Source organism: Rhinolophus ferrumequinum, chromosome 22, assembly GCF_004115265.2.
Source record: "Rhinolophus ferrumequinum isolate MPI-CBG mRhiFer1 chromosome 22, mRhiFer1_v1.p, whole genome shotgun sequence".
Classification (NCBI taxonomy): Eukaryota; Metazoa; Chordata; class Mammalia; order Chiroptera; family Rhinolophidae; genus Rhinolophus; species Rhinolophus ferrumequinum.
In genome coordinates this window covers 34,051,092-34,073,129 of record NC_046305.1, presented here as the reverse complement: position 1 = coordinate 34,073,129, position 22,038 = coordinate 34,051,092, and the positions used below count along the sequence as shown (strand labels likewise).

The 22,038-nt window shown below is 35.9% G+C and overlaps 1 protein-coding gene and 1 non-coding gene across 2 annotated transcripts in view; both read left to right on the top strand.

The window, feature by feature from the left end:
- Positions 1 to 1,215: 1,215 nt before the first annotated feature.
- DPYD (dihydropyrimidine dehydrogenase) overlaps positions 1,216 to 22,038 on the top strand; it is an 830,145-nt gene continuing 809,322 nt past the window's right edge. Inside the window, 1 exon segment of the mRNA XM_033092743.1 lies at positions 1,216 to 1,368. Within this exon segment, the coding sequence (XP_032948634.1) occupies positions 1,330 to 1,368 (39 nt within the window). The 5' untranslated portion in view covers positions 1,216 to 1,329.
- LOC117015483 (U6 spliceosomal RNA) lies at positions 13,743 to 13,849 on the top strand. The gene has a single exon (XR_004421722.1). It is a non-coding gene; the product is annotated as a U6 spliceosomal RNA (small nuclear RNA).

The following is a 22,038-nucleotide window of genomic DNA, read 5'->3' as shown; positions in this document are numbered from 1 at the left end:
TGTATATATCAGATTCACCCATGTACTAATCAAATTCACCTGTGTGCAGATCAAATTCACCCTTTTGAGAATCAAATTCACCTGTGTGCAGATGAAGAGCACTAAGAAGTATGATGAGGGGCGGCGCCCTTATCTTAGTTGGTTAGGGCGCAGTGCTCTTAACAATAAGGTTGTGTGCGGGTTGGATCCCCACATGGGCCACTGTGAGCTGCACCCTCCACAACTAGATTGAAACAATTACTTGCCTTGGAGCTGATGGGTTTTGGAAAAACACACTTAAATAGATAAAAGAGAAGTTTTTTAAAAATATATAAAAAAAGAAGTACGATGAAAACCTTAATATAAGTACGCAGGAAGTGTTATGCGATAACGGTGAATGCTGCATCTATCTAACTGGTGAAGAAGAAGGAAAGTCTGGAGTACAGATATACTTGAAGATGAGGTGAGTATTTTCTGGATTGAGACCACCTGTAAATAAAATCGCTCCATATCCCAAGCAAGCTCTAAAAGAAAATATAAAGAGCAAGTTTTCAAAAGAGCTTCATATTTTAGAATAATTAGTTTTTAAAAAAGCCATGAGAATGGATTGTTCTGCAAAAAACAACCTTGATTTTGTACCACCTACAGCTCCTACTACTTGTCTCTTCTGGCTTGTAGGAATTATTGCTGGCCTGGTCCTCACATCCCTTTTCCCCCACCCCCAGGGATTGTCAACTCTCAGAAGGCCTGCACCCTGTCTTCTCCACCTCAGTCCAGGTCCTTGCCAGCCTATTTGTTGGATGGATGGAGGAACATTTACTACCTTGTTCCTGAAAAGCAATGTTTCTTCTCCTCGAGGGGTTCTTGCGGAAGGAAAGAAAAGGAACAATTTGTTACTTAGAGCGCGGACTGTTTCTACCTTTAATCCGTGGATCTGTCACATCTGGTCCTCGCCTATCTAGCTCAGCATTTAACAGTTTATAGAGCAAAGAACAGTTCTCAGAGTGAGCACTCTCTCCCACCCTTCCTTCCGCCTGCAAACGAAAAACAAGCTGCTAGGTTGGGGGTAGGGAACCGGAAGGGCTTCCAAAGTCCGTTCTCCTGGGCAGTTCAGCGGGCTGAAGCAGGCCCCAGATCGACAGGACGGAGCGCGAGCCCCGCCCGGGGGCGTGGCCTCACAGCCCGCCCCGCCCCCCGCCCCGGGTGTCACCGCCCCCCGCCCCGCCCCTGCGCAGCTCGCCCTGAGCTTGGTGTTTCCACGCGTGCTCCCGGAAGGTGTCACTTCGATCTCTGAAGCCTGAGGACGCACGAAGCTTCTGCCTCTAGGGGACTCCGGACTTAGGCACTGCTATGGCCCCTGTGCTCAGCAAGGACACGGCGGACATCGAGGTACCGACTGCGCGCTGGCTTTCTGGGGGCGGGTGGGGGGCCCAGATGGTGGGGGACCTTAAGGCCCCCCGGCCACCGCCGCGCCCGGGGAAGAGTGGGAGCCAGGGAAACTTGGCCTCCGCGGGAGGTCTGCGGGGTGGCGGAACAGCCCGTTCCCCGCGCGGGCGGGGACCTGGTGGAGGAGTCCCATGACCGGAGCCGCTTCCCTTTGGGTTGGGACCGGGCTGTTGACTTCGGAGGGGATTAAGGAAGCCTGTCCTGTCCGGCTCTGAACGGCGGGACTGAAGAAGCACAAGAGTTGGAGAGAGGTGGAATCTGCTGGACAGGAGCTCCTACTTCCCAATCCAGCCTCTCCGTACCTCCCCTTCCACCCCGTGTATGCGTTTCAGCACACCTGTCTGCTGCGCCCACCTCCAGTGCCTGAATCCTGAATATTTGCCAAGGTGGAGTATATAAAGGAAGATCTGTGTGTCACCGATTAGTATTGCTTACAAAATAATTTAACATAAGAAAGAATGAAACCATGTATTGAGAACATGAAAATGCAGCGCCGCCAGAAAAACATAAATAAACCGTGGTTTTTCTCTCAACAGTTTTTTTATTCCGTCTTGCACTCTGTTTATGTATAAATATCATCTTTCTTCCTGTGAATGAGTTCTTACCTGAAATGAGCATAACTTTGAGTTCTTCCTAGGACCTTTATGTATGAAATGAGAAGGATTTAATTATAAACAGTGACTTTAGATATACTAACCCATGTCAGCATATCTGAGATAAGATATACTGGTTTTTAGTTTTTTTGTTGTGTTTTGTTTGGGGTTTTTCTTTGTTTCACTCTCCTACTCTGGTAAAATGTGTGTATACGTGTGTGTTTGTTTTCTTCAGAAATGACAAAGATTTCCTTTCCTCAGTCCTTTCAGTGGTTCAAGTAAGAGTTTAAAATGACCTGTTTGAAGAATAGCTGCTTTTGCCCCATTTTGCCTTGTCATTGGTTGAAAGAACTTTGTGTTCTGTTTGAGGGGTGGTAGTAATGTTTTCTCCAAATTCCATACACTGGCTTGAAAAATTCATTTTAGCAACAAGAGCCAAAGTATATTATATGGACCTCTCCAGTTAATTTACTTGTGGTTTCTCTTGTGGATAATTTACTTTTTCATATTAACCAATATGATACATTTAACTCAATATTTATGTGTGCACTGGGTAAAAGATACTTCATTTACTCATAGTCCTTTTGGCCCTCGTTACTTTGACTCAATCTCATCCTTGTTTTCCCCCCTATGAAGTCAATAATAGCAAACTTCTGACAGCATTCAGGAAGTATGATTTCAGAAATAAGTGTCAGGACAGGTGGCTTTTGACTTTTGACTTTTGAACTTTAGAATGGCATGTTACCTGCTTAACTGATTTCTTTCTCTGTACTCTCTTGCAGTTGTCTTTGAAATCAGTTCTTAACTACAATACGCTAAAGAAAAAAATGTCAGTGAAACATTAAGTAGTCTTATACGTCTTATAAGGCTTAATGTCTTATATTGTTTCAACCAAGACTGTTTAAGAAATCCAAGCCGTGTCATGTACTCGCCTCATCTAACCTTTGTGTATGTGACTGGTCTGCCTGATGTTACTTATGATCTAGAATAGTGGTTTTCATCTTTTATGTTGTTCATATATGCAAGACACTTTAATGAGTAACATCACACACAGTACCTTACTTTTCCCTCAAAGCAATACCTGTGATTCATGAGTACCACGAAAGAGCATGAAATCAGTAGAATATAATGCAGTGAGGAAAAATACATTAAGCCTAGAGGAACACATTCAAGCATAGATGTCTTAGTTGGTCCTGTTGACTCACAAAAGCTCACTTTTGTTTGAAGAATCCGAATGAGTTATGAAAGGTCAGTTTTCTGTCTAATTTGAGTGCATACACTGGATTTGCTTTCCTTGAATGAATTTATTAAATCTATTGTCTAGAGATTGATCTGATTGTGTGACCACTGCCTTAGTCTCAAATACATGGAGAAGAAAGTAATCTTTAAAAAAATGTATCAGTAAGAAACAGATAGATACATGTTCACTTGATAAATGTGAAAAGAACAGAAAGTGATGGTGACAACCCACTATACTAGTGATTTAGTTTCCCCTGAAAGCTATCTACAGAACCTTTGGTTTCAGTGAAGCAGCCAGGAAATATCTTTGTTTCTGAGGAAAAAGGTTATTGAGGTATAAAAAGTTGCTTTGTGTGCTCACTCCATGATTTCTAGCCTCAATCCAACATCACATCAGGGTTTGAAGGGTTGGGAGCATGAAAAAAATCAGGTCACTAAATTCCAAAACTGGAATGTCCCTAGGCTGGAAGATAGGCATAGCAAGGATGCATTAGTAGATAATAGATACTAGGCAATAGAACCTAGGTCATATACTCAAAAATTGTTGTCATTGTAATAATGGGAGAAGTTGCAAGAGAATTCACATTTTTTTTCCAGGCTCAATGTGATTCGGAGCAAAGAATCTGGAGCTAACTGCCTGGGGTTAAGGTCTAGTTCAACCCTTTTTGGCCCTGTGCCTTTAGGCTATTACCAAGCTTCTTTAAGTCATATTTGCATAATATGTTAAGTAAGGAAAGTAATACTTGAAAAGATAATTAACAAATACCATAAGTTGACATTTTCTTGTCAGCAAAAAGGACAAACGTGTTAAAAAAATATATAGAAAAATATCAGGAACATCAATGCTAATGAAATAATTAGTATTCTAAAGTTCATTAGCAGTAGCTATATACTTTTAAAAGTTACTTTACTTTGTGGACTCACTTTTTGGATACAGCTGAATTTTGTCAAGGATGATTTTTGAATACAAGTTCCCCTGGGAATATTACAAAGAAGGTGAATGTCAGACATGGATCACTTTCCTTAACATCAGCAGTACTTGCACAGTACTTTATTTAGTTTGAGTTGATAACCGATATAGTATCTGCACATTTAAAAGCAAGTAAGAATGATTTTGGAAGAGTTCGCTATCTTGTTCCCCTCCACTGACATGGATAATTGACTATATAGAACAGACTATAATAGTGTAGCTGAAGGAAAATGTGTGCAGCTTCAGGGAGCTTTTAACTCTTTGAATGCTAGTAATTTTGGTAAACATTTACAACCAAACTAAATTGCTACCAACCACTCTACTGCTTCCACAAGCATAAGTCAAGTCCATCCCTTGAATTACCAGTTAGTAGTAAGGGGTTATAAGCCCATTTCAAATTTACCCTGGATAAAAAGGGATTTCTGTCCATTGTTCACAAAATTGCAATGCATTTTGAGTCAAATAAAAATGATTTCTGAATTATACAGTGGCTTCTATTCATTTGAGGAGATAATTGAGAATTTTCTGTATTTATTAAGAAGATAAGATAATAAAAGGATGGATTTGGAAAATGGAGTATAATGGAAACAACTCCGAGGAAGTCAATTTTAAGGAGTATTTTGAAAAAAGGAAAGTCATGGGGAATGAATTGGTAGAGATGGCAAAAGATTATTTCAGAATACTCTTTATCATAACTGCTTTTGTCCCTAGGGAGAAAGGTCCTGGATCCAAAGGAGAGAATAAGGATTCAACTTTGCAGAAGCTATGGGTTATTTATTTATTTACTTAAACTTACATGCTTTTTACTCAGTGTAGAAGTAATAGTCTTTTCTTATCTTCTTTTTATTGACTGGGCACCACAGATCTATGGAAATGCTATCTTGACTTGCTAAGGCTTTTAAAGCATTTTTTTAAATTTAAACTTTAAACCTGTGTTGTGAGTTTGAGTTATTAAAAATGTGTTAGTTCTCCCTACTTTAAGTTGTCCAGTAGACCATACTTATTTTTATGTTAAACTATTTCTCCTTTCTAAGGAATTTAGGTGAAAAGTAGAAATGTGTCTGATTATGTGATTTGAAAAGTTACTCCATTCTTGTGATGGCTCCTAGTAGTTTTAAGGTACTACACATATCTATAGCTAAGTATGATCACATATATATTTTAGTACAGTTAAAAAAATTCTACCTCCCACACGTGAATTCTGATGACCAGTTTTAGTAGTTTAATTAAAAACTGTGAGATTAATGACTAATGATGAATCTGTCACTAGGGAGATTGTTTTAGATCTGCTTAATTTTAATCATAGCCGATAGTGTTGACTGGTTGTTTAATTGTAAAAATATCTAGAAGATCAGTAGCCTCCTTTCTTACATTTTGGAAGAAAAATTCAGTTTTGGAAAGCTGAATATTTACAGTAAGTAATTAATAAGAATTCCAAGAAGATATAGAGTCAAAATACTGAGATAATTGGATGAAATTTAAGCATCATATCTTTCCTTAACTATTTGAGTATAGCATTTTACCAAACTCTGTATATAAACAGGCAACAACACAAGAACTGAAAAATAGAAGTTCCAGTAAGGTAAACATGTCTGGTCACCGTGGGAGACTTCCAATAATTACCATAAGCCTAAATTACAAAATTAGAAACACTAAAATTAAAGACAATGAGACTAAACAAAAATAAGTAATAAAATTACAAGACAAAGAAAATATAAGAGATTTGATATAGTTCAGGGTATCAATGCAGCTAAAGAGATTGAAAAGTAAGATTGGCCAATTTATTTTTCTGACTCTTAGCTATATGAATACAATGACAAATAGGCAGAAACCTTTAGTACTTAAAACGATAAGGAAAATTCTGTCATCTATACCCTGCCTTGATTTGAAAATATTTAATTTAATAAGACATTCTAAGATTATAAATTTATATATAATCAGGATTTTTATTTTCAAATGTAACATGTTTACCTTCTGGACTTCATTTGCTTTTAATCCTCTGTGTCAAGTCAGGAGTTTTTGGCTTCAAACATCAATAGTGTGGGTGTTCACAGATATCCTGGAGACAGTTACACTACTGAGATAACTCTTAATAAGATTATGTCTTTCCTGTGGTTTATAATTATTACTTCTTTCATTGCTCTTAATTAAAATGTTATACTAGTAGATATAAAATATCTGCATTTAACTCAGCATTTAACTTTTCTTTTAGGCTGAACAGGTATCTGTTTATTTATGTTAGGAATTCAGTACTTTTGTATAAAGTTATATATTTTGTATTTCACAACTTCAAGCTTCATTTCATGGTTAGTTAAAAAAAAAAACCACAACATTATATTAAGGGTTCAAATCCTGGCTCTATTATTTTTTATTTATTTATGCGATTGTGGTGGCGTTCTTTCCTGGACTGTCATTTCTTCCTCTGTCACTTGTATTTAATCTTAATAATTTCATGCAGTAATTGGAGTCATATACATAAGATGCTTCAGACAGCATCTGTCACATGAAATGTATGTTTTTTTAATGGTAGTAGTTATTTTAAATATTATTACTGCATATGTCATGTGTGTTATATCAACATCATTTGGCTATCGTTTTGTTCAACTCTAAGAATTATCTAGCAGTATCAAAGTCTTAAAATATATGAGGGAGGGTAATGAAGTTAAAAGAAATGTAGGGAGGCTCATGGTAGATTCAAAAATGTTGCAGATATGTCTGATGGGAAAGGTCCTGCATTCTAGTTGTCAGTATTACCAATGAGATAAGGGAGTCTCTGAAATTCAGGTCAAATTAAAGAGACACACCCCTTTTGCCTTTTGTCTCTGTTTTAAAAATATTTTTAATACTGACTGTATTGCCAGCCCTCTAGTGTAAGCTATAGGAGAGTAAAAGGAAGTATGTGTCATAGGCTTTGTCTATACAGGATTATCCACATCTAATACACTGCAGAATAAGATTCAAACCCAGGACTGATCCCCCTCCCCCAACCCCACTGTTTTACTGCAGTGGATTGATTCTTTAGTGTTTTTCTGATTGTTTTTTGAGATTAGATCAAGACCAATGCACTGGTGAATATTATTTCTTGGCATTCTCAGTATTTAGAAGGGATTTGGGTTGTCCTTTTCTGAAAAGAAATCCTTACACAATTATTTTAAAACAAAAACAACTCAGATTATTTCATTGTACAAACAAGACTAAGCTTATAATTTCTCTAAGAAGAATATTAGCTTTAAATAAAGTTTTTTTCTAGATGTCTAAGCATCCCTGTACCCACTGTATTTTTTCATAAATAACATTTGAAATCCTACGAAGGAGGGAGTTGGAGATCAACCTGTTTTGCACCAGGAAAGGTAAACCATGCCCTTTCTGAAGTATGATTCAGATAATAAACTTTTTGCACTAGGTTGTAATAATTTTGTTTCTTTGCGAATTTCAGCTGGGTTGTATAATAGCATTCTCACTGCCTCTACCTCAACCATAATAATTAAAGAGACAATCTGTGTCCCTACCTCCCAGGTGCTTGGAAATTGATATTATGAGTGCTTATGAATGTCCCCTTGAGGCACTCCTGACTGGGCCACTTTGAAGAAAAATCTCTTCATCAATAATGAAGCCCCGAGGGCCACTTCTCTGGAGACCCACACAAAATTACCTGTCAACTCCAGGCCTGATTTATACAGATGGTGCTCATGGATGGAGCCCTGACTCTCCCTCACCCTCCCCCATATTTTATACCAGCCACTCTCTGCTGTTACCCACTCTCCACCCACTGGACTTTCACTTCTTTCCCAAAACTTCATCCCCCAATTTTCAACTTGTTTTACCTACCCAGGATTGACTTCTTTTGTGGATTATTTGTTAAATCTTTGTGAAATCCTTTGAATGATATTAAAAATTGGTTATAGTAGCATACTAAAACTTGGAAAACGTTAGTCTAATATGAAGACCATGTGAAAATCTTCAGCAAAACAGTAGAAGAGAATGAATATTTACTATATCTTAATTAAAATAAATATTCTGGGATAGGGGACAAGTCTGAGGATGTTTTGCTCTATGTGTTGCTATCTGACCTTTTGGAAATCATTTAACCCCTGTGAAGAGTTTGCTGATTCCTCAGTGAGTTTGCTATTTATTAGTCTTTTAAGGGTGGTTTGTAATAAAATATGGCAATGGTGCAATTGTTTGGAAATGTGACCTGCTGAGTGATCATATTAAAGGAATGCAGAGGTGGTGGTGTCTTAACTACTCTGTTTTACATGCCAGGTAGGATTAAGTGTACTATTTATATCAGCTATATGGATTTTATATACTTATTCACTTGTCTTCCTGCTTGCCTGCTTCCTTTTCTTTTTAATTGAACAAATGAGCAAAATCTCTTGTGAGCACATAGAAAAAAAACCTGTTCCTTCTATATATGGCTGGAGTTCTGTAAGGTGATCTGGAATTAATAAATTCATATTTTGTGTCTCTAGGATAGCTCTTTTTAGCTAGGAATTAAGACCAGAGATTCAAAAAAAAAAATAAAAAAAAAAAATGATGGACTCTGTAAGTCAGTGTGTTTGTTATTGATAACTGTCAGTGGAAACCAGAGTACAAATGATGGCATCCTCAGCCCCACAGGGAATTTCAGTTACCTTTCTCTGACTCTTTGTACCACAGGGAACTCAAATTTTGGGGCATATTCTTTCAGATATTCTTCTATGATAAATATTATGGACTGCTGGGGGAAAATGTTTGAAATCCTACATAATTCAAAGATCCCTAGGGTTAAAGCATAACTTTCACAACAAAATATTCTTTTAGTGTTAATTTTCATTAAAGTTATTTTTGTTCCTCTGATTTAATTTTTAAATTATTTTTCATGATCATTACATAAGATTTAAATAATACCAAAAAAAGTGAAAAGACCCCAAACTGTCATATCACCTAAAACAGCCATGCTGAAGTGATTTACTACTTTTCTTACCTATGAATAAAGTTTCTTTTTTTCTTTCTAAATATGAAATGTACAATTTTATATTTGCATTCTTATTCTGTCAGAAGTATCAGCCCACATTCTTAGTACTAACAGCATGATATTCCATGGGAGTGGAGATACCAAAGTTTATTCAAGCCTCTCCTTTATTATCAAACATTTGTTTTTAGTAGTTGTTGTTAAGAATAATGCTTAAACAATTTATTTATTTTTTGTGCTTAAAGCATTGTATTGTAAATAGACGTGAGAGAGTTGGCTTCAATGACATATAGTGCATTTCATTTCTGTCCTTCCCACCTAAATGATTCAACTGAATTACGTCAGAAAAGACCAAATGGCACTGGAACCAATTACCCATTTGCTTCATCCTCCCACCACTAATACAAGACAACATAACACGTAGGCATCTGGATAGTGTTCTGTGATGTGGATGGGACTGGTTTGGACTCAATCCTGATCTGATGCTTCCTTGTAGATCGTGGCTTGATTGCGTGATGGTTCCTTATTTTTATTCCTCTATGAGAACAGGAAGAGTAATTGGGTCTCAGGTTGTTACTGTGAATGGATAAATCTCAGGTTGTAATATTGAATGAATAAATGTAACATCGAGAGCAGATATTTCAACAAGTGACCAAAGATAGAAACTTTCATATTGTACATATATTGTACCCCCCACCCCCACCAACCACTCTGGCAGACCCGATTCTAAAAGAATTCTTTTATCCTAGGCCTTTACCTTAGAACTATGAATGATATATATATATATATGGTGTGTGTGTGTGTGTGTGTGTACAATTTTTCTTTTTTTCCTCATGGTACTGAAAGAGAAAAGGGTAGTAAGAGTAACTACTTTGACTCAACACATTTTTCTCATGATGACAAATTTAATAAAGCAAAACAATTTCTATCATAGGTGTGTTAAACAAAATAACTTTAGATTCATGCTGCATTTTAAAGCTAAAATTTACTTGCAATCTGAACTCCAAACATTGCTATGGTTAAGCCTCAATCTTTTTGAAAGAGACAGAAACAGTTGAAGGAAATCCTTACATGGTTCATGAAAGTTATTGCCCCTCACTAGATAGTAATAAACAAAACTTAAAACATTCTTTATATTTGTTTAAGATCACATTATATGAAAAGATTCTAGAATGAAAGTTGTCAATGCTAAGTATGACTGTTATAAGGATTTGAAATGTTTGTGGTTGTACCAATTCATATGGCTGCTATTAGTGTATAAAACAATACCATTTTCAATGTTAGTAATTATTCTTAGTTTTTTAATGAACTATTAGGTGAAAAGGAAAGTAGCTAGACGGGAGAATAGAACATGTACATATGTTAATGAAAGAGATCCAGTAAGAAGAGACATTAGTGCTGAAGGACATAGAGGGGATAAAGGATTTGTTTGATGAGAGGGCATAGGAGTGACAGTAAAAGCATTAGAGTAGGATGGAAGGCAGAGAGGATGTATATTGGGTGGTAGGAACAACAGGGAGTTCCCGCCTGATGGCTTTTATTTTTTCAGTAAGACTATGATGCAAGATCCCTGAGAATAAGAAGAAAGCAGGATATAGATTTGAAGAACAAAAAAAGTATGAATCTATTTTCTGGAAAGTGAGAGAATGAAAATAGTAAGCAAATATAGTAGGGTTGTAAGCAGTATTTGTTTTCCATTTGAAATTTGTCAAGAATTTACATGAGAGCAATGAGTGTCATTGTGGATTCTCTAGCCACTTTTGCTGCTTGGGTTCAAAGTAGTTAAAGAAATGGATTTAATTGGGTTAAGATTTGCCTGGGCAATAAAATAAAAAAGAAAAGAGAGAGAGACAGGGACAGGGAATTAAAGGCGTTGTGAAGATGTCATGAGGGTGGATCATGAAATCTATTTTGAGGGAAGTCGGAATAGAAAGGGAAGATGGGTAGTGAGAATACACGGGGGTGTGGGGTGGTGCTCAGTGGATTGGCAGTCTCAATAAGGTCAAAGAGTTCTGGGAAGGTGGAAGAGTATAAGGAGTGAGGATTAGAGTGGCATGTTTGAAATAAAGCTTTTGGAGATAGTGCAGTAATTAATACCAATGTCAAGGGAGATGGTGGCTGAGGCGGTGTGGAAGGAAAAAAATATATATATATTGATGGTGAGATGGTTAAGTAAGAGGCAGAGGCCAGATGATCCAAGTGGCGGTTGAAGTCAAAGAATTGAAGGTAGTGAAAGACTGAGAACTCAATGGGAAATTCTGAGTTTGGGCAGAGGGTGGTGTTTTGACCAAGAGGTTGACAGGAGCACAGAGTAATAAGAAACAGAAGAAAGATGATGTGAAAATATGTTAGAAAAGATGGCCATATGACCACAGAGGCAGAGGTTGGAATGATGCATCTAGAAGCCAACGAATGCTGAGAACTGCCAACAAACACCAGACCTAGAAGAGGCAATGAAGGAGTGTGCACCTCAGGTTTCAGAGAAAATATGTCCCGGCCGACACCTTAATTTCAAACATCTAGCCTCCAGAACACTGAGACAATAAATTCCTGTTGTTTTAAGCCACCCAGTTTGTGGTAATTTTTTATGGCAGCCCTAGCAAATGAATGCAGATTTTAGTATGAATTGCAAAGAAGCTGGGATATGGGTGGAAAAAAGAAGGGAAAGAGGGGAAAATATTTTGGAAGTAGATACCGTGAATCTGGGGATATCTAACATTTGTAAGAGAGAAGGTCTTTATTAAATTCAAATTCATAGTTTAAGGAAGTAATTAGGGTTATATTTTAGAACCTAGCTATGCTGTTAAAGTCGTACTTCTGCCACTTTTAGCTTTGTCAACTTAAGCTAATTTCCTTGTCTGTAAAATGGTGATCAAGGTCCTTGTCCTGTCTACCTCACAGTTATTGTTTGGCGCCAATGAATTCAGATAATTCATACCAGTGTATGTCTGCTGGTATTATGAATTTGTTTAACATGTACAGTCCTTGTATGAGGGAAAGTATATTTATTATCAAATATGGTAAAGACTCAAGTAGATAACTTTTAAAATCCACACTAAAATTTAAACATACATTTTCCAAAGCTTAAGTTACCAACAAAATATTTTATACCTTTATTTATTTTTATAAGTTATTGTTAAGTATGTGCTATATCCTAGGCAATACATTAAGTACTATATGGGGACTGGCTAGAAAGATAAATGTGTCTCTCCTAAATGAGCTTATGATACCAGAATGGAATTTGAGGCAAATTCACAAATAACTATAAATCAACTCAGAAAGAGAAAAGTGCTTGGGGGTTAAAGTATGCAGATTATAAACTCACATTCATGCAGTTCAATGATTTAGTTTTATACTGTTTTTATTTTATTTAATAATTGATAATAAAGAAATTCATTTCAGTTACAGTCTCCTCTCACCTTCACTCCAATTTCCAATAATTTAGGGGCCATAAAATGAGATGGTTGTCTTTTTCAAAGGACAGGTGTAGAAGGGCTATCCAGGCTGAAATGGGCCAAGACAGGAGTTGGCCGAGTAAAAAGAGGTGAATGTGGGTCTGCACTCTCACAGTATTTATTTCCTTGATGCCTTACTTGAAAACCTGTTTCCAGCCTTAAAAGATGTCTCAGTTTCAGAAACAATGAAGCCAAGGGCATAGAAAGGTTGAATAGCTTGATGAAGTCATTAGTGAACTGGAGACTAAAACCCTACGAAGATGAGCCCAGTTTTATCTGGCTGTTTATTCAGACATTAAAATATATGACATGAAAATGAGGAATCAAAAAAGTATAGGAGTGGGAAATCCTTCAAACTGTATGCATTCACAAAATTTTTCAGTAAGATGTTTTGTATTCAGTTCTTCAAAGAGTCCTTCATATGTGTAAATGAAGCAAGGTATGAATGGTTTCTAATCCACAGACCAGATGGTTGCAGTGGAGGGAGCTGATGAGATGCCATCAATCACTTTTCAACATGGTGTCAACTGACCAGTTTTGCCCTTTGCCAGGCTACTTTGACCTCTGACAGGGCCGATTCTGTACTTGCTGAAGAAAGTAGGAAAAAGTAATAGGCGAAATGGACCGTAAGACTGGAATTGGTTTTGGGATTCTGTATATTCTTTTCTTCCCCCTTTAGTTTCTATACACTTACGCATGTATGATAAAACTTTGATTCACTGGACCCTTTTACTGAAGTACATTTTTCTTTTGCATTCAACTTTGTAACAACAATGATGTCACTGTCAAGGCAACCAGTTCATATTTGAGGATTTTAAAAATTGTCATTACAAGGCTATGATCTACGATTAACTTATATCAGCTAACCCTTGCCCCTTTTGCATCTTTAGTACTGTACAATTTTGAATTAATTATGCCACAATGGCAATTTCTTAGAAGTACTTATTGTGTAATTCTAATTGAACTACAATGTTCAAAACAAACCGATATGTCTAGTTCTCAGTTAATCAGAAGATGAAATAAATCAGGAATCTATGCAATTATTTAGTGTCTCAATTTTAAAATAGTATACCTTCATAAAACTATGTGGCTTAAAAATAAATATAGTGTTTGTTTCGGCAGCACATATACTAAAATTGGAATGATACAGAGAAGATTAGTATGGCCCCTGTGCAAGAATGACATGCAAATTCATGAAGTGTTCCATATTTTTGGTGATGGAAGGAGAACTGACTCTGGGTGGTGAAGACACAATGTGATTTATAGATGACGTAATACAGAATTGTGCACCTGAAATCTATGTAACTTGACTAACAATTGTCACCCCAATAAACTTTAATTTAAATAAATAAATAAAACGTTTGGTTATATTTATGGAAGGAGAACCGTCTCTGGGTGGTGAGCACACAATGTTATATATAGATGATGTATTACAGAATTGTACATTGGAAACCTATGTAATTTTACTAACCATTGTTGCCCCAATAAATTTAATTTAAAAATAAATATAACATTTGGGTTTGATAACTTTTATTCCTTTAGTCAACTTTTCTGGGGAAATTAAGTCATACTGACTAGTTATGCAAGTTCTCAACTTTTCTGGGGAAATTAAGCCACACTGACTAGTTAAGCAAGTTCTCATACTCAAGCTCACAAGTGTCTTTTCATACCCATGGAAACTACCTTGAATTGACATGGAACTTTGAGTTTCTTCCATTATTATTAAGGTATTGTCACTGAAATGTTATGATTACCTTGCTGCCCAGTGAATACTGTGGAATAATCTATGAATTACCCCATTGTTTTAATACTGGCATCTTTAAACGTAGTTTAATTTTTATTAGTATGCACAAAATAAAAATGAAAAAGAAATTAAGAAGAGCTTTAAGGAAAAGCAGTGGTGCTCTTTACTGTTCCTCCCAGTGACATGCTGGTAAATGATTAATTGGGAGTAAGGGAGCGGGGGAGCAAGGAAGAACTGATTTGTAGTGTTTGCTGATTACCGTTGGGTAAACACATCCTGCACGGCAGATTAAAAGTTCTAAAAATGTGGAGTTGGAAAGAGATGCTAACTACAGGCTCTCCCATTGGAGGTGGGTCCAGCCCATCACTGACTTCTCTGCTCTCCTCTCCATTTTGGTGGTAGGATTCCAATTGCTATTCATCTGTCGTATTTTGGGACACTGTTCTTTTTGTCTTTGGCCATATGACTAGCAGTTTTGGAAAAGTACAGTGTTTTTTTTAAAAAAAGACCAACTGAAGTTTAAGATTTGAAAACACTAAATATTTGGATCTCTCTGTGTTACTCTAGTATAGTTTAACTAATTTAAATGATCGAATAATGAGTTAGAAAGTGGAAAGCAATGCATTTTAAAATACTACCAACAAAAGTTTTCCAAGGAATAATTTTAAAAAGTATTACTGATTCTAAATCTACTGCTATGCTTATAATAGAATTAATTTAATAACCGCAGGACATTTCCACAGCCTTGCCCATGTTAGATATTGGTTTGCTAAGCTACCATATTTTGCTGTGTATAATGCGCACTTCTTTGCCCAAATTTCTGAGGGAAAAATAGGATGCGCATTATACATGGGTAGTACTAATTCCAAATCTATATAAATGGTTTTAATTCTTTTATTTATGCTTATGAGTTAAAAATGTAACTCTAGAAATTAATAATGATATCCGTATGCAAAATAATACCCTGGAATACAATAATTGGTTTTGTTGAACTTACAACAAACTTGCAATGACTAAGAGTTCTTGGCTTTTTATAATGCGAAAATGTCATAAATTTGTTACTGGTACTTAAAATTTCTTGTACCTTATGTCTGTTCTTGTGTTTTGTAATTATTTGTTACATAAAATTTCTTGTACCATAATATGTTAAAAAATAAATGCTGAAATTCCTTTATAATACAAAAAACAAGTACATAAATGTAAACAAGTAAAAATGTGAATTAAAAAATTAAAATGAAAGATTTTTTCCCCTGAAAGTTTGGACCAAAAATGTGGGTGCACATTATACACAGGAGCATGTTATACGTGGCAAAATATAGTAGTATGTTTTGCCTATTTCAAAATTCTGGTTATAGCTGAAGCTCTACTTTGGAACTTATAAATGAATTGTGAGAAATACCATTTAAAATTTATCAAGTGCTTCATTCAGTATAAAATAGTGGATAATTCAAAATATTTATTATCCTGCATTTTTAGGAGCGTTAAATTTCATTTTAATTAAACTTTTCTTTTTCCAGTAAAAATATATTATGTCCGATGTAGCAAATTTTAAGGCAAAAAGGATCTGAGATACATTTCTTTGTGATATTGTTAAATACATTGTTCTGAGTCCTTTAAGTTTTTGTTGCACTTCATGTAAATACTACAGTAAGACGTATTAATCATCTACCTAGCCTTTGCTTCCTTAAATCTTAACAAGTACGTAAATAGCACGAATATTGCTCACAATAAATCCTGCTATGTAATTAAGTAGCCACCTTGTTAATTCCTATTACAATCTTCCATTAAGTCAAATCCTCTTCTATGCAAGCACAATAACCTTAATCATAACTAGTATCATCCTTGAGGAAAAATGTTTATACCTTTGAATAAGTTTAAGTTCCAGGAAAGCTTACAGAAAGTATGTGGATCTTACAGTGATAGAAAGTGCCTTTTATCAAACACCTGGAAGTTATTACACTTATTTAATTTGAGATGGAGAATAATAGCAGATTGTTTCCTAGTGGTATGCCTTATTTAAGAAAAGTCTTAAAAGGTACATGGTTCTGTTTAGTATGTTTCTTTCAGGAAATAGTCTATGAATAAAATAAATCTCACTAGAAGCTGAATGCTACTAATTTGGCAAAATTATTACTTATTAAACAGCAATGTAACTGCTTAAAATTTATTTTCAGTATGAATCTGTAAAATGACAGCTGAAGTGTTAGAAGCCTTGTGTTGAAAGTCAAGGTGATAATTTACTCATCTTGAGATGAGTATTCCAATGGCAATGGAAAATTTTTAATGCTTAAGGAATTATTTTAAATATAGCGATCATGTAGTCTTTCTTAGGAAAATAAAAGAACTCCTGCTTTGTACAGTAAATCTAAAACACTGAACTTCTGACCTTTCTCCTGTCTTATTATTTATACATCTCCTGATTCTTGCTCCATTTCTACTTTTTTTACATGGCTTCCCATCAGATGTAGGTAAGATCAGAGGACATATACAATAATGGGTAAGTCAAAATATTTGGGAGCTTCTTGATAGTAATATTTTTGTATGAATTTGGTGATGTAATGGAATCAGAAGACTTGGTCCTAATCTTCATAGCCCTTAACTTGTGTTGTCCTTTCACCTTATTAGGTCCATTTATAAATGGACGTCCCTATGGCTCTTAACGCAAGAGGTGCAATTTAATTCATTGCAAGCTTCCTTTGTATTATGTCCTGTACAAGTTACTGAAGGTATTGAGATGAGTCATAGCCAGTCACTATACTTAATAAGCTCAAAATCTGGTGGAAAAGTTAGTCACATAAGCAAAAATTTTAGGCAGTGTGGATTTCAATAGAAATACATGATCTAATAATTTATAAATCAAAAGTGTTAAGTGTATAACTTCTATTATAAGGGAAGTAGTCTTGGCATTTCTCAGTTGTAAACTGCATTTTTGGGTTTGAGAGTATCTGGGATTTCTTCACAATTAAGGAAAAATCTTAGCTTTTCAGATAAGATGTCTGGATTTAATTTAAATCCAGTAATTGAAAGGCACTTGAAGCATGCTATATTTCACTGTCAAATTTTTTTTTTTAGTCCATATGTCATTTGTAACATGACACCAATATGCAAGTGATGTGCCAGAAAGAATTGAACATTTTTTCCTAAGCTAGTTCTCTATCTTAACTTTTACTTAACTGTAGTTACCATTCTCCTTGTATCACAAATTGTTGATATGGGAGATACATTTATTTTTCTGTCTTTCCATGCCTATATTCATTGACATCAACTCCTGCTAGAACTTTCTTATCAATTTTTCTAAATTTTGCCTCTTTCTCTTCATTTCAACCAATAACAGATAACCAGTGTATACCAGGCAGCTTGTTAGATACTGCGGCCAATAGACAGATGATAAACTTTTCTTTAAGGATGACTTCAGGTCTTGTTTACATTGTTACATGCAAAACTGAAAAGGAAAGCAAAACTGATTTCATTATTTACATTGAATGTACAGCAATCCTTGAGTTACGTACATTAAAAATAAATATGAAGCTAATATTGCTGCCTATGAAGAAAGTACAGAGTACTGATTAACAATGTAGAATCTGAAGCCAGTATCTGTGAGTTAGAATCTCTGTCACTTTCTAGGCAAGTTATTCAGCCATCTTGTAATTTTGTTTCCGTGCTTATAAACTGGCAATAATGATACTAATGTCATCATGGGATGGTTGTGATGCTCAACTTTGAAAACGCTTAGATAGGTGCCTGGTATGCTGGAAACCCACATTCAACATCAGCTATTAAGCATTCATTTGATACAAGAACATTAGAAAATGGTCTAAGTATTTTCTTCAATTAAGAAACAAAATTTTGAGAAAAAGGAGTTAAACTCTCTTCTTGTTTGAGATGTATATTAGGCTGAAAACAAATCCTGAAATTACGTCAGAGAATACTGATGGAAATGGTGTATCCTGGGAAATCAGAAGTGTGTTATCTACCACAGCCTGGTGGGAGGAATTTTAACACAGCTTGTTTGGGAGTGTGGATTGAAGGAGGGAGTTGTGTGCAGGGGATGATTATGAAGGTTTCCAGAAAATAGTTTACAGAGGAACACTGGGTAAATTTTTATTCACATTATTTTGCCATATTATAAAAAATTCATATCATTTAAAATGGAGAAACCTATTAGCAGCCAATCAATGGAGATTAAAATGAATCTTTTTTTTCCCTCTGCTGGCACAACAGCATTTCCATTGATTATTTTTTGAAATGAGTAATTTTTGGTTTAGGATTTTTGACATCTTGATGTATTTCAAGAAAAATACTAACTTATGCTGATGTGACTTCCCATTTGTCTTTTAAGTACATAAGCCAAATGCTTCCATTTTGACATTTATATATACTCTGGCTCTGAATATTTTCCCTTGTTGATTGGTCTATCAGTGCTTCCCACACCTAGTTGGCCACTAGAATCACCTCGGGCACTGTGAGAACCAGAGGTATAATATAAAAAAATTAATAAAAGAGACATAAATAAGACAGTAATTTATTTCTTCCTCATGTAAAGAAGTCCAGAGATACTTAGTACAGGGTATGCGGTACCTTTTTCTTGTCAACCGGTTTTTATATTTCTACTCTGGTATCCTCAAGTCCACCTCACTGTTTAAGTTGGAAGTTAGGGCTCCAAAAGAAGACAGGAAGGGGAAAAGAAGGGTGCACCCATCCCTTTCATGAAACTTCCCAAAAGACCAACACTTCTAAATATGTCTTACTGGCTGGTACTTAGTTGAATATAAAAGAGTGGAATAATCACTTTATTGATATTTTGAGAATTTTTCTGTGTGCTTTTGGTCAATTTGCTCTACAAAGTTAAGCTGTAGGAGGGAGTGGCCATTAAAATATGATTCTCCTGTCTCTATTTCCACTTCTGCTCAAGGTAGCATAACGGGAAATGGGGCTTACATTTTCTGTCAGGAGTCCCCATCAGGCTCTTTGATTCACTAGAAGTATTCACAGAAGGCAGAAGTTGTTATATTCATTGTTACAGTTTATTATAAAGAAAGATAGATTAAAGTGAACAAAGAGAAAAGGCACATAAGTCAAAATCCAAAGGAAACCAGGCTCAAGCTTCCAGGTGTCCTTTCTCAGTGGTGTTATACAGGACATGTTTAACACTCCCAGCAATGATATGTAACTATATGTATGAAGTGTTGCCAGCCAGGGAGGCTGAACCAAACCTTAGTGTCCAGAGTTTTTATTGGGCATTAGTATAGTAGGTATATAGTGCTGCATGACTGATTTCAGTTACCCAAACTTCAGACCAGCAAAGAAAAAGCAGATGTTCATCATTAATCACACTGTTAGCTTAAAATATCTACTCAAACTGGTACAGTGTGGCCCAAGGCTTTTGGCATGCACAACACTCTTATCAGACAACATTGTCAGCTTGGTTCTCAGGAGTAGGTGAAGGGCCACTTCTGAAAATGGGCCTTTTTGGGGAATGTGCAGGATTGGAGCAACTCAGGCCTACTGAATGAACCCTTTCCTGCATAAATTTCCGCCTGAAACGATAAAAAAGAAAAAAAAAGTGTGTGAAGCAGTGGTTTTCAAGGTACTAGATATCAGGCAACAAAAAATAATAATCCCTGAGAGACAATAAACAAATAAGGAGAGCCCCAGTATTTCCACAGCTTACTTTCTTGAGAGAGTTTATAAGCTTCAGCTCAGGAAAGGGGAAGCCACACAGAGCCTGGTGGACTCCTTCAGTTGAGGAGGCAGAGCTGACAGTCTGGGGAGACCAAGAAACTAGAGTTTATAGAACAGAGTAACAGATACGAGAGCGTCTCAAAGAGAGACCTGGAGATCTGCAGAGGATCCCCAGTGCGCCTTCCACAGAGTAATAATCAGCACATGAATGTAAGAAAAATGACCCAGGGCTGGGTAAAGAACAATCTGAGGAAACTAGAAGAAACAGTATGACATTCACTCTGGTTTGGGAACAGTGCCTGCTCCCACTCGCCAGTCTGGAAGGAAACCTTGTGATTCATAGGACATTGGATACTCAGAAGTCTCTTGCCTCAGTAGTTTGAAATAATTAGCCCTAGACCACAAGCTGCTCAAGTGCCACCTCACAAACCTTAAAAGGAAGACCCAAAAGGATCAAGCTATTTCCATGTAAGTCAACTGTCTTAGATCAAAACTCAAGAATATTTATGGAATACAAAAACATCTCGCACCCAACAATACCTGACATCCAATTAAACATTACCAGGCATATTTGAAAAGAAGGAGGGACATACAACCTGTAATGAGGATAAAAATGAGTTGAAACAAACTCAAAACTGAGATAGATGTTAGAATTAGCAGAAAACATTAAAACAGTTATTATACTGTATTCTACATGTTCAAAAAGTTAAGTAGAGTCATAGGAGATAAAAGAGCCAAAATGAGTTTCTAGCTAGAAATGGTAATTACAATGTCTAAGAGGAAAGATGCACTGGATAGGATTAAAAATAGATAGTACAGAATTAAAAATAGTGAACTTGAGGACATAGCAATAGTAACTTGACCAAAGGAAACAGGGAGAGAGAAAAAATTTAACTGTGGGACAACCTCAGTGGCCTAATATATATGCAAGTGGAATCCCTCCAAGAAGAGGAGTGGTGGAAGGGATGGGAAGACAGAAAAACTTGAAAAAATAAATCAAAGGTCCAAAAAGCATAATGAAGCCCAAGCAGAAAAAATGTGAAGAAAACTAAAGCAAGGCATGTAATACTCAACTTGCCCAAAACCAGCAATAAAGAGAAAATCCTCAAGGTCGACAGAGGGGAAAAAGCACTCTAGGCACAGAAGAATAAAGATAATGTAAAAACAGACATCTTGTTGGAAACAATCCAAGTGAGAAGACAGCAAAGCAACATATTTGAATTACTGGGGAAAAAAGTTCTCAACAAAGAATTCTATATACTAAGTGAAATTAGAGTTCAAAAACCTAGGTGAAAAAAGACTTCAGACAAAAAAAGCTGAAAATTTACCAGCAGTAGCCCTGCACTATAAGTTATGTTAAAGGAAGTCACGTCCTTCAGACTAGAAGGAAAAAGATACAAGGTGGAATTATACAAAGGAATATAAAACTACAAAAATGGTGACTACTTGGGTAAATAAATGTTTTCTACTTATTAAACCTCATTAAAAGATAACTTTAAATAAAAATATATAGTGTGCAGTTTATAACATTTTTAAAAATAAAAGACAACATGGATAATTCTTGAAAGCATTGTGCTAAGTGAAAGAAATTCAGTTACAAAAGACCATCTATTGTGTGATTCTATTTATATAACATGTAAAAATGGGTGAATTTATAGCAAGAAAACAACCCAATTAAAAATGGGCACAGTATCCAAACAGTCATTTCTCAAAGGAAGACATGCAAATGGCCAACAGGTATATGAAAAGGTGTTCATCATCTCTAATCAACAGTAAAATGCAAATATAAATTGCAATGAGAATGGTTTTTACCAAAAAAATAAAAGATAACAAGTTCTGGTGAAGATGTGAAGAAAAGGGAACCGTTGTACTCTCTTGGTGGGAATGTAAGTTGGTACAGCCATTGTGGAAAAGGGTATGGAAGTCACGAAAAATGTTTAAAAAATACAACTATGATCCAGTGATCACACTTCTGG